Source organism: Microtus pennsylvanicus, chromosome 14 (genome assembly GCF_037038515.1).
Source record: "Microtus pennsylvanicus isolate mMicPen1 chromosome 14, mMicPen1.hap1, whole genome shotgun sequence".
Taxonomy (NCBI): domain Eukaryota; kingdom Metazoa; phylum Chordata; class Mammalia; order Rodentia; family Cricetidae; genus Microtus; species Microtus pennsylvanicus.
In genome coordinates, this window is record NC_134592.1 from 13,461,965 (window position 1) to 13,475,746 (window position 13,782).

The 13,782-nt window shown below is 47.6% G+C and overlaps 1 protein-coding gene across 1 annotated transcript; it reads left to right on the forward strand.

The window, feature by feature from the left end:
- The first annotated feature begins 8,217 nt into the window (after positions 1–8,217).
- On the forward strand, positions 8,218–12,847 carry Tcl1a (TCL1 family AKT coactivator A). The gene is made up of 3 exons (XM_075948534.1): positions 8,218–8,337; positions 12,220–12,390; positions 12,791–12,847. Exons 1-3 carry the CDS (start codon positions 8,218–8,220, stop codon positions 12,845–12,847), a joined length of 348 nt encoding a protein of 115 aa, XP_075804649.1.
- Positions 12,848–13,782: the final 935 nt, after the last annotated feature.

The following is a 13,782-nucleotide window of genomic DNA, read 5'->3' on the forward strand; positions in this document are numbered from 1 at the left end:
GAAGCCTTAACCCAAACATTCCAGACTCCTTGGATATATGGATGCCAGGGCTGGGGTGATGAATCCACCCAAACACAAACCAGCCTAATTTAGACCAATTTTAAGTTACTACTAGAAGATTGCAAAGATAGAGCTGGCAAAAATCCCAAGCAGCAGTGGACTTGGCAAGAGAAGTTGTGAGTTCACCTTTTCTCTCTTCTTCCCTGGGATTCCTGCAACTCCCCAGTAAGGCAGCTCCAGGATTCCAGTGGGAGGGAGCAGGCTTGCAAACCCAGCACTTTCAGCACCAGGGAACTCACACACCCACTGTGAGCTGGCACCTTTTCCTCAAATCAAAGTGCTGTTTCATCTCCAGACAGAGCACCAAGTAACCAACGGGAATTAAATTAATAACGGACAAAGACCTGCACCCGCCTTTCTGTGAATCACTTTGGCACCACCGATGTCCTCAGCTTCTGTGGTGATCAACTGCAGTTTTCACCTGGGGACAGGAAGCCCGCTGTCTGTCTGTCTGTCTGTGTAATTACCCTTCTCACCCACGAGCATCTGGAGCGGAGGAGGTCCAGGAAGGGCTTGTCCATGGCTAAGCCTAAATTATAATACAATGATTATTCATGGAGTATTCAAACACATCTGGACTTTTTTTTTAAAATCTAGCATTTGTATGGTAACCATCCTATTTTGCTTTCACAGCTCTTTGAACGTCAAATCATTTTCTTCACTCTGCAGATGAAGAAACTGAGGCTCAGAAAAGGAAGTGGTTCCATGAGAATGCTACGGCGACTACATCTCTCGATAGCCTGACATCACACTGGAATTGTTTAATCTCCTTGAAACAAAACTATACTGCACAAGTCAGAAATACTTCTCTGGACCGAAAGAAGGGCCATCGTTGACCTGTGTTTTTCAAAGGTTACTTCTTGTCTAGCCTTCCTGGTTGTCAAGGGTACTCATGCTGGGACCTCTCCAGGTCACATGATCACTCGCACCTGTCTTTTAAACCAATGACAATCCTCTTTCGCATAACTGGCAGCATCCCGTAAGCCTTTTAATACTGCTTAGTGATCCTTTAATCTTAACCATAGCATCTCTGAGCCAAACGACAACAAACAAACAGCAAAGAGCCAGCGATATGAACACACCCACGCTGAGTTCCCACAAACAATGCTGCTGGCTCATGTGTATCTGAGTACACATGTCTACACACATGCACACCACACAAATAGAAATCTCCCCCAAACTCGGCAGCTCAAACCCCGTCTTTCACGGCCAGGCATAGGTTTTCTCATCACGGTGGTTTCTTTCATCTGCTTCATGGGGTTGTTTCCCACTTAAATGTGTGGTTTAGGCAGGGCTCGGATTCATCTCAATTTCACTTGCTCTCCTCCTACACAACCACATAAAACATCATCCATTGCTTTCCTTCTGCTCAGAGAAACAGATGGATGCAAGAATTTAGGAGAAATTCTTTGGGGCAGCTTTTGCCTCTGACAAAACTGTATGACTTTGACTTCAAATGCACCATGTTCCCCATGCTGCAGCCACTACCTCTGCCTCTTGCTTTCTCTCACTGGAACTGATTCTGAGCTCTCCCTGACCTACATTACCATGTAGATTTGGTTAGCTGTGCTGGGTACCACGCTGCGTGAATGTGTCGTATTTTAGTTATGCATTGCTTCATGAGACATCTAGAGAATTTTGAAGAAGAATCTTGAGTCATAAGAGATAAATGGAGTTGGTTCTGGTGGAACAATCTGTAGTCTCAGCTACTGGGGAGGCTGAGGCAGCAGAATCAATTTCAAGGTCTGCCTGGGTTACAGAGAGTTCAAAATCAGTCTGGGCAACTTACCAAAATGCTATCTCAAAAGAAATGGTTGGAAAAAAAAAAGAAAAGAAAAAAGAAAGAAAAGGAGCTTGTGAAAAACAGAGATATGGCTCTGTAGTGAAAGTTAAAAGGTCCCAGGCTCAAACCTTAGTCTATATATTTAAAAAAAAAAAAAGTCAGGTGGTGGGTTGTGGTAACCTTCACCTTTAATCCCAGCACTCGGGATTAAAGCACACAGAGGCTGGTCGATCTCTGAGTTTGAGGCCAGTTTGGTCTATAGAACAAGTTCCAGGACAGCCAGAGCTACAGAGAAACCCTGTCCCAGAAAACCAAAGAGAGAGAGAGAGAGAGAGAGAGAGAGAGAGAGAGAGAGAGAGAGAGAGAGAGACAGACAGAGAAAGAGAATGAGGGGCTGAGTGGTTAAAAGCAGGTGTTGTTCTTAGAGGACCCCAGATTTGGTACCCAGACCTACACAGTGGCTCCTAACCATCCACAACTCCAGTTCCAAGGGCTTGGATGCCATCTTCTGACCTCCATGGGCATGGGCACTGCATGAACACAGTATGAACACATACTTCCAAGCAAACACTCACACACATAAAGAAACCTAAAATAATCAATAAAAGAATCTTTAAACTGGAGTATAATTTTTCCATTTGAGTTTAAATCCTTGAAATGCCCGTCTCCCACATGGCAAAGCCAACACAGAGGCACAGGCACTGTCGGAGCACACTGTGTCCCAACACAGAACACCATCAGACAGCTTAAGCTTCCTCCACCTGACAGGAGACAACTGACACTGTGGCTTTATCTATTTGTGTTTTCTTTACTTCTAATAATGCTGAATTCCTTCACGCAGACTTAGTGGGCGAACATATCTCCTCTTGGGATGTTCCTACTCAGTCTTCACCAGCGCTCCTTTTCCTTGAACAGTTTGCCTAAGTCCATGGTCCATGGTCTGTCACCTGTGTTGATGCAGAGACAGAATATTGCACATATTTTATGATATATGAATTATTTTAAAGTAAAGCCTGGCTCATTTTACTTTTAAAAAACAGTTTTCAATTTAGCATCTTTCCCATTATAAGATCTTCCCCAGATCTTAGGTCTCAGGGTTTTCTTGTTTGTTTTGTTTTGTTTTTCAAGACAGGGCGTCTCTGTGTAGCTCCAACTGTCCTGGAGCTCACTCTGTGTAGACAAGGATGGCCTCGAACTCAGAGGCTGTCCTCCTGCCTCCGCCCCCGAGTGCTGGGATTAAAGGTGTGCACCACCACCACCCAGAGGGTCCCAGTTTTTAAAGATGTACTTCTCCATGGTCATAAAAATAGTTTCTATGTTTTCATCCCAATAGGTTTAGGACTGTGTTACTCACTTGCTCGCCCCATGAGTGAATTGTGGAGACAAAAATATAATTCCTGAAACAAAACCTTGGTTGGGTGTGATAAGTAAGATAGCAACTAGAGATGAAGAATGAATCACTCACTGAAACGTCAGCATAAGAAGTCTCCTGGAATACATCAGCGAGAAGACAGAGAAGAACAAAAACTAAGATACGGAGGAGGACTCAAAGGTATCAACGCTCTCTTGATAAGACCTGCGGAAGAGGAAAATAAAGAAGTGAGAGAAAGAGAATACTTGAAGACATGATAGCTAAGAACTGTCTGGATCTAAAGAAAAAACATCTTGGGTCTCATGGATGAGAACAAGCATGCGGCACCAACCCCTGCTCTGTAATGGACCCTAGCTCACAGCAAAAGTCGATGAGACCAAAAGACAGAGCTAGATATTAAGAGAAAGAGTGACAAAGACAGATATGTAAGAACGGGGGAGAAAAACGGTGACTGATAAACCAACAATTAAAATTAATACAAGAGTCTAATAGGGATGCTAAATATAGGAACACCACCAAAATTCAGGATCAGTCCATCATGTCAGAAACTAGTATTAAAAATACAAGCATAAGACCTGAGTTTGAATCTCCAGCGCTCGTGTAAAAAGTCAGGCCTGGCTGCCCATGCACCCTACCTCAGCATTAAGAGGTGGGCACAGGAGCATCCTGACGGCTTGCTGGCCAGCGAGCTTAGCCCAAATAGCGAGCTTCCTGTTCAGAGAGAACCTGATTTGAGGCAAGGAGAAGAGCAGTGGAGGAAAACACTGGGTGTCCTGCTCTGTTCTCTGTCCTGTGTGCACACACACCGGTCACAAAACTATAAAATACCAGAACTATGCCAAACAAACATACAACAGCCCTGTAAGGAAGACATTACAAAACCCCAATAAAGACTGGTTTCTGCCGGTGTCTACATTCAGTAAGATGTCAGTAAACTTCCCCAGACACTAACAATTAATACAAAGATGCAAATGTCCGTAGGCAGTTAAAATAATTTTGAAGAAATAAAAAGGCAGGGTCTCCCTGGAATTTCAAAGCCATAAATTGATTTAGAAGCATGGTTTTATCACAGAAACAGAACAGACAGAGCGCAGAAAGAGCCCCGCAGAAACTTGATGTTTAAGAACAGTGCTAGTGGCACACGCCTTTAATCCCAGCACTCGGGAGGCAGAGGCAGGCGGATCTCTGTGAGTTCGAGACCAGCCTGGTCCACAGAGCTAGTTCCAGGACAGGCTCCAAAGCCACAGAGAAACCCTGTCTCGAAAAAAACCAAAAAACAAAACAAAACAAAACAAAACACAGTGCTAGAAGAATTATTTGTTGTTTTTGTTACTGTTCAAGACAGGGTTTCTCTGTGTAGCTTTGGAGCCTGTCCTGGAACTAACTCTGTAGACCAGACTGACCTCAAACTCACGTAGATCCTCCTGCCTCTGCCTTCCAAGTGTTGAGATTCGGTGTTGGGATTAAAGGCTTATGTCGCTGCCACCACCTGGCAGGTAGAAGAATTCTTGACCAGAAAAGACTGGAGAAAGTATAAGCCAACTAGGATGTTCCCTCATAGACAGAATAATAGATTCACATACATCGGGTATAAAAATAAGTCCCACCCCAGTTAACTGTCTAGAATTCCATACAAAATAACATTGAAATCTCAATGATATTTTTGTGATTTCAAAATCTAAAGTAGGGCAAACGGGAAAGGAGTAAAATACAGAGCTAGAGTGAGGTCTACGATGGGGTATGACGGTCGAAAGAATAGCTTCGACATTTTCATGGTTATTTAGTTTTAAAGATCTGTTTACACCCCAAGACTGTGGCTCAGATCCTAGAGGAATACCCCTCTCTGCTGAATCACCCCAAGTGTTCTTTAAATAAACAGAAAGACAGACCCACTGCCAGATTCTACTCAAGCCTCAGTCTCCCTGATTCTGACCCACTTGGTCCAGTGCAGTGGTTCTCAACCTATGGGTCCTGACGGCTTTGGGTCCGTTTGTAACAGTGAAAATACATCCTGCATATCAGATACTTACTCTGCAATTCCTAACAATAGCAAAATTGCAGTTATAAAGTAGCAAAGAAAATAATGTTGGAAGGGGGCACCACAACATGAGGGACTGTGTTAAAGGATCTCAGTGTTGAGAAGGTTGAGGACCACTGGGCTAGGGTGAGTTCCAGGCTCTTGTATGTGGTTCTTAGTGCTTTAGGACAGGTCGGTCTGTGCAGGGCTCAGGGGCCTGGACACCTGAGTAGCTGCTACTTAGGCCCTTTACAGCCTGAGGCATCACTGGTGATGGTCGGTTAGAGTGGCCTTGATTACCAGGATTTTCCTCTAAGAAGAAACACCTTATGTATATGAAGTACGCTTGACCACAAACCAGAAAACTAAATGTCACAGGTACCTGTACCTAACTCCTATATCATAGGGACATGCAGACAGCTCGGGGCTATGGGCAGACACTCGTCATCTCGCCCTTCTGAAACAACCCCAGACCCCTGCCTACTACCCCACCCCACCCCCGACCGCATCTGTCCAGTAATCTCACCAGGGATTCTGTCCCAGTGCAGCCTGACTCCAGAGGCCTGGGTGGGCTCCCAAGAATCCACATTCCTTACAAGCTCCACGTGATGCAGATGTGGTAGGCCCTAAGGACTACACTTGGAGTCCGGGGACTCTAGAACAGGTCTTCCTTTTGGCCGCTACTCACGCTTGGAATCCAGACAAGGAGGACGACCTGCCTAGGTGCAGAAACTTGAGCCTCAAAACTTTCCTAGAGGATCTCAGGGGTTTCCGTCTCTCAGCCACGCCCTTCTCCCCGTGAAGCAACCTTATTGGAGGATCAGAGACAGCTGCATGATGCGCTCTGAACACAGCTTGCTGTATTCACACATTGCAGAAACCCAGCCCTTGCTGGTAAAGAATCGACCAAGCTCACAAGCGAAAGCAGCCAAGTGGAAATGAGACCTAAGGCAGGACACAAAGGCATCGTCTGCTCAGGGGCCTTTCAGGATGGCTGCTTTGCGAAATACGCGTGCTTAGCCAGTGGGAACTCCCAGATTTAAAGGCTCAAAAGGGACCAGAAAAGCCTACAGCCTGACTTGCCGGTAGCTCTGAGAAAGTGAAGATACCAGACCTGGTGGCTCTGGTTCACACAATAGCAACTGTTCCCCCCCCCCCCCGTTGTGAAATTTACATGAAAAAAAAAAAAGTAACAAAGTCTGCGGCTTGCCTCACCCTCTTCCGTTTCATGTTTCTTTTCCTGGCATCAATTCTTCTGAAACACCAAGCTAGCATGGAGTGCACCACTGCTCAACATTAAAAAGCTCTTGTGCAAACCTAGCAGAAATAGTTCCAGAATGAGGAGAAAGGGAAGCGTATTCCTAGAACCCTCACCGGCAAACGGATACTGCTTTCCCAAACACCTCAGAGGAAAGCAGAGGGCGCAGGAAGGAAAACAACAAATTCACAAACATTCTGGCTCCTGGGGCCTTGTGTATGCCTGGAATGGGCCACCCTGGCTCGTGGGGGACTCTACTCCCTTAGCACAAAAGCTGTGTCAGCAGCACTGTTTAAACTGGACTTGGGGGCCAGTGAGAAGGTTCCGTGGGTGAGGCTCCACCAAGCCTGACAACCTGACTTCCATCCCAGGGCACCACTGACTCCACAATGGATGTCCTTCTCTGACCCCCACGTGGCACGTGCCCTCCAAAGACAAACACAATAATAATGAATTAAAAATAATAAATACACTAGACTCATTATCTGCACTCACTCAGAACTTCCCCACCAAGCTTATTCTAAAAGTCTTCCTCTTCCTATGCAGCTAACTGGGTCCTGGGACAAAGAGCCATCTCTAGGGAAATCAGCCTGAAAGCCAGCAGTCCGGATGCTAAAGGTTAACACCACCAAGAGCTGCGCCGCTGGGCTCAAGTCTTTTCTTTCTTTTCCTGGATGATCTGAAGGCACCTGGCTGACCTCAGGTCTTCTCGGCATATCTGTGGGATTGACCAGATGCCCACACTTGATCACTCATTGACCTTCCAAAGACCACAAATGGCTCCCTGGGTGCATCCTCAGAACCAGGTGAAGCTCGGAACTGCTCACAACTGCTGGCTGAAGGGTTGTTTGAGCAACCGGCCTGGAGCTTGTTTTGCATGTTTTTCATTAATTTCTTAATTGCCCTCATGGACACGTGTTCCTGTAGAATAAAGGGAAGTCGTTTCCTTATTTGTTGACAATGAGACAGTTTTGTTGAGCAACTCAAGAGACTTTCCAAATTCATTGCTCTTGGGGTAGGAAGGGTTTCTTTTTAAGTGCGAGTTTGGAATGATGCATCCACTAAGTCAGAGGCACAAAGACAGAAACCCATGTTTTCAAAAGTCTATTTCACAAGACCTATTAGAAGACCACAGCCTCATCAGAGCCATGGAAAGTCATGTGGGAAAGAGGGTGGGGACATGAACTAAACTTTGCAAAGGAAATTGCCTCTAACACCCAAAAGGACAGGCTGAAGGTGACAGAGAGAACCCCGCAGCGTCCAGAGGTGGGTCAGGCTCTCAGGTCTCTGATCCCAGAGGTGAAGAAGGACCTCTCCCTGGGTGGCCTGCCGTCGGGTGTGGCTTATGCAGCCACACACACAATCGTTACTTTGGACCTTGGGATTCCGCCATAAAAAAAGCGAAGGGCAGTGTCTCCTAAGACAGGACTTGGGCACCTTTGCTGCGGCCGAGGGTACCCGGAGGAGGGCACAGACCAACTGGGGCCTTGGAGAAGCCCTAGGTCTGATAGGATCCGATCTGCTAGTGCTCCAGAAGTCCACCTGGTTGCCCCGCCTACCATCCTTGAGGTTCGCTCCACCCACTGTTCTGCCCCGCCTCACTCCAGGGGGCGCAGGCGCACACCTGGTGGTAATAAATAGCCTTGACTCTCTTTGCCCACCACTAGGGAGTAGCTTTTATCAGAGATTGTCTTACAAGTGTTTGCTTCTTGCTTCAACCGGATGCCATGGCTGAAGCACCGGCACCCGGGCCAGAGAGACTCGATGACCCTGAACGCCTGTGGATCTGGGAAAGGCACGTGTACTTGGATGAGCATAAACGAAGCTGGCTGCCCATAATCCTCAAGGTACCAGCCCGCCTTGGGGGCAGCAGGTGGGGCAGCAGGGGTGTGCTCTGCCTGGGCCTGGGAGTTCTGGTAGCTGGAGACCAGGGAACAGAGGGTCCCTTGTGCCAGAAACAGGAGAGCAAGGGAAGCCTCAGGTAAAAGTACTTTGGGTTGGGCCTGGCAGGCTTGGAGGAGGGTGGGAACACCTTGAGGACAGTGGTCAGGGCCCCCTCACATCAGGTCTAGGGTGTGTGACTATCATTTGGGGTAAAACAGGGCTTTTCTAAACCATAAAACTGGAATATCTTTAAGGTAGCTAGTAGAGTCCACATCCGTAATAAGATTTAACTTTGTTTCGGTTATGGAAGCCTCGGGATGGGTCTTAATGAATGTCGGCGTCTTCAAAGGAAATCTCTTCTAGAACTACTTTCCCGCAGAAATTATTGAAATGCCCTCCACTTGTAAAATCAATGGAGGCTATAAAAGCAAAAATTAAAACTGTGGGGACATTGTGTGAGACGCTAGCGAGCAGTTAGGGACTAGGGACTGTCTCCACTCGGGGAAAGTTGGGGCTGTGAACCTCAGACATGGAGCGCCCCTCGTAGGCGGTGCACCCATACTTCCGGGCTCTTAAATTTACATTCTTGCTGCTGTTTTACATTATTAAGTTTACATATATCTATTTTTTAAGGTAAAATATTTTAAGTCAGATATATGAAGACAATATAGGTGGATGTTTGTTATTACGAAGTTGTGCAAATTTCTTGTAACAACTTTTTTTTTCAAGATAGAGTTTCTCTGTGTGGCCCTGGCTGTCCTGGAACTCACTCCGTAGACCAGGCTGGTCTCACACTCACAGAGATCCACCTGCCTCTGCCTCCCAAGTGCTGGGATTAAAGACGTGCGCCACCACTACCCAGCTATATTTCTTTTTAAGATCGGGTTAGCAAACTGTGAACCAGAGAGCATTGCAGAGCTGTGGTAGATATTGTCTGAACAGGAACCTGGTAAACTACAACACAGATTTACTTCTCATGACTGAAAGAGCCAAGGTTACCAACACTCGGGAGGCAGAGGCAGGCGGATCTCTGTGAGTTCGAGACCAGCCTGGTCTACAAGAGATAGTTCCAGGACAGGCTCCAAAACCACAGAGAAACCCTGTCTCGAAAAACAAAACAAAAAAAAAAAGAGCCAAGGTGTTATATATATATATATATATATCTTCCTTTATAGTAATAAGGAAACAGAATAAAGCCATCTGTAACCGTGGTTAGACTATTGACTAATGAATTCTGGATGCTAGCGTGCTTACACACCTGGCGTTGTGAGCTGAGTTACCAGTTTTAATTAATCCCACTGGCAGGACATTTCACAAAACTATTTTCACCTGGAAAAAACTCTTTAAGCCTAGGTGAGTGCTTTAGTGTATATACACCAAGCACAGGTTGGCACTGCGGATCTGCAGCCAATGTGGCCGAGTCCCTGTGACTGGGAAGATGGTTCGACGCCAGGGGTTCAATGCCAGTTACATAATGAGACGGGGGGGGGGGGTTCAAGTGGGAGAAAGAAAATGAAGAGGGGAAGAGGGAGGCAGTGAGTTGTTCTCTAGTGCGGTGTGACCTCAGTTGGTATGCTGCGTGTCATGTTTTTGAGTCATTTTGTTTGGAGTTTCAAATTGCTTTTTCCCCCTTCCCTTCTGCACCCCCTAAGTAATGAGGACCCCAAGGAGCAAACCCAGGGTCCAATGTGTATTAGCCTAGAACTGTGCTGCAGAGTTATAGTCCAGCCATGTGTGCAATGCTTTCTATTTTGAAACTTGGTCTTAGTTACTGAGGTTGACCTAGAAGTTCCCTTTATAGCTCAGGTAGGCCTTGAACTTGTGGTCCTTCTGCCTCAGCTTCCTGAGTAGTGCATTGCAGGCCTGTGTAACTTGGCCCCACTAGATCTTAACTCAAGTATCTTATAGAATTAGATTGTTCAGGGTTTGGGGAGTTTTGTTTGTGTGTTTAGGTGGTGAACTTTTTTTTTTTTTTTTGCTTTTGGTTTTTTTATCCCAAACTGGTGGATAAAACTCATTTCCAGGAGCTGGAGAAATGGCTGAGAAGGTAAAGGTGTTGCCACACAACCTGATGACCTAAGTGTGATTCCCAGGACCCACAATATAGAAGAGAACTAACTGACTTCCTGCAAATAGTGACACATTCATTTTTGGGTGGGACATTACCTTTAACCCTAGCACTTGGGAGGCAGAGACAGGTAGATCTCTGTAAAATAGATGGCAGCCTGGTAAAGGTGATAGGGTGAGACCCTACTTCAAAACCACAAAGTTTAACTGGATGTTTGGTCTCCACTCTAACGTGGGTTTGTGTGACATTTGTTCTTTATAGATGTACATTAGAGCAAAGGACTGCCTCAAAGAGATTTACCTCTTTGTAGATTTGGGGAGGTTTGCTGTAGACAGTAAGACACCCCCCCCCCGCACACACACACACACAAGGCATTGTGGCTAGAGGGAAGAGAACAGTGGGAAAGGAGGGAGGCAGAGACACTCTTGTGTATGCTTTGTGGATTTCTCTGGGTCCTGGACTCGCTCTGGGAGGAAGAGGGCATCAGGAGTCCAGCAGGCAGGCATGACTTTCAGATCCCCACCCTGGCATCTGAAGACAGTAAGTGAAGAAGTAGTTGCCATAGCCCAGGAGAGCCATGCCAGCGATGGAGAAATGCTGTTATCGGTTTCACAATGTTAGAAATGGATTTGTCCAGGGCGTGGGGGGGGGGGGGTCTCAAGAAAATGACCACACAATCCCAAGTATTTTGGCCACACAGCCAGTCACGTCAGAGGTGTGCTGTGTCCCGCCCTGATTGGTCAAGAGCTCAGCCTCACATTCTTTCACAGATGAATAACTTAGAGCTGCAGAGTCAATAAGCAAAGTATAACTGTGGAAACAGGATGCAACCTTGGGCACGGACTTTGATCTGAGAAAAATGCTGACTGGAAGAAGATGCTTTGCCAGATGATATGCCAGCCTCTTTGGAGATGGAGCGCCGTCTCATTCAGCCCTCTGATAGAAAAGACAATGCATTCCTTTTATAGTTCCCGCAGCAGGTCCGTGGATAGAAATCTCGTTTAAAAGTGGGCATGGGGCCGGGCGGTGGTGGCGCACGCCTTTAATCCCAGCACTCGAGAGGCAGAGGCAGGTGGATCTCTGTGAGTTCGAGGCCAGCCTGGTCTACAAGAGCTAGTTCCAGGACAGGCACCAAAGCTACAGAGAAACCCTCTCTCGGAAAAAAAAAAAAAAAAAAAGGTGGGCATGGGACAAAATCAAAGTCAAATCCCCGACAGGGCTGGGGTAAAGTACTTACCTCGTAAGCATAAGGTCTTGAGTTCAACCTCCACAGTTCACAGCTGAGAAACCCAGTGTGGTGGACATTGCTAGTAATCCCAGCACTGGGGAAACAGATACACTTAGCGATCTGGAACATACTCACTAACCAGCCAACCTAGCTTGTGGGGGGGGGGGGGTGACGGACACGTGCGTGTGTACACCCTCGCTTCAAGCCAACAAGAGACTTTCTTAAATAAGAAAGAAAGAAAAACTGGATGATGTCTTAACGCCTTGAGGTTATCCTCTCTGCTCCACATGCATGCCCCCCCCACACCCATAGTGGCTTACCCTAACAGCAGGAGGGTTGGCAAGGAAAAAAGTGCACCCTGAACCCTAAAGGATGGCTAGACCCCAAGATTGTGTGCAGCCTGCGGTGTTGAAGCCCAGGGGCAGTAGCTGTGCTCAGTGCATCGGGTCAGCCCTGGCTGCCGAGGGATAGGATAAACTCTGGGTATTGTGCCTGGGGGACCCTGGCAGTGGTCAGCAGGTGAAGGTGTGTTCTGTTCTTCCTCTGCAGAATGATGAAAAATTGCAGGTGATCATGCGCCAGCAAGACATCTCCTTGGGGTCTCCTATGACCCCCGAACAGCTGACGGCATACGAGCTACCTTTACTGTGGCAACTATACCCAGGGAAAAGGTACCGAAGCAGTGACTCCAAGTTCTGGCTGATACTGTACCACGTCAAGGCAAGCAGGGTTTACCCCAGGGACTGAGTGGGTGATCTCCAGTGGTACTGCTCTCAACCTGGGGCTGGCCTGGGCTAGCTATATACCCCTCCATCCTAGCACCAGAAGCTAAGCTAGTGGGAGGAGAACTAACTGCCGATTTGTTTTCTGATTTTTGTCTGTTTGTATTTTAAGTAGGTTAGAGAGATAGAAAAGGCCATCTTCTGAAGCCTCAGCCAAACTCCTCATTACAAGGAGCCCTCTGTGGTAGTCACTGACTGAGACCTGTGGAGAGGGTTAGCCCATCCCTCACCCCCACTCAGGTCCCAGTGCTGCCCCAGGCTAAAGAAAGCTGAGCCAGAATGGGAGGGGGACTCTCAGGGCTGGGTCTGATCACTCTTGTCTCCTTCCCCACCCTCAGTTCAGAGGCGTAGAGGACATGTTACTTGAACAGTTGGAGTCCGAAGAATATCTATGACACGGTGAGCACACACCGGGGCTCTGTCAGGAAGGAGCGCCCTTCCCCTTGAAAGCCGTGCCAGCCCCTCCCCAGCAACTGTCCTCAGAGTGTGCCCTGGGTGGGACAGGCTTCCCAGAGGTGTTTATGTCTTTTCCGTTACCACCTTAAGAGCTCCAGCCACAGCCATGTTCCCAGGGCCCCATGGGTCAACATTGTTCACCATCAGCTGTCTATCCTAGATGCTCTGTGTGACTTGTACAGAGGCGAGTTTCTCCATCTTTACTCACCCACTCTCCACTGTTGCTGTTTTGCTCTGGCCCAGGTATAAGATGTGAGACCCAACCTTGGGAGCCAACTCACCAGCCGCCTAGCAGCCCCACTGCCGGCTCCCGCTCTGTGCCTCTGACCCTGCCTTCTCATCTTTCCCCGGTCCTGCAGTTCCTGTCTCCCTTGCCTGCCCCAGGCCCGTGGGAGAGATGTTTGTACTTCTATCCACTTTGCTAGTCACCTTCTTTCCCTTCCACACTGGGCCCCAGGAAGAAAAGCTAGCCAGAAGACACCCCTCCCTATCTCCGGTAGCCTGCTCAGCTGTCTCGGTTGGCCCTCAGCCTCCACGGCCAGCAGCGTCAGGGAAGTGCCTAGTTCTTACCAACTCCTCTAGGTGCCCAGTGGTAGCTATGACTCTGAGTTTCTCAGAAGACTCATTTTTTAGCCTTTGTCTTTTGTCCCTCGGGGCAACCAGTGTCTGGATTTTGAACTTGCCTACTCTCTCATTGGTCTCCCAGCTATACATGTACCCTGAGGGACAAGGCCTTGTCACTTAAACCTGGCCAGGCCCCAGATCTTTCAAGGTGCTGTGCTTTTACCCACTTGACCTGTGAACCGCCCCCCCCACACACACACACACGCACACTACCCAACAAACTTAGGCTTGGTTGCAAAGCAGTAGAAGG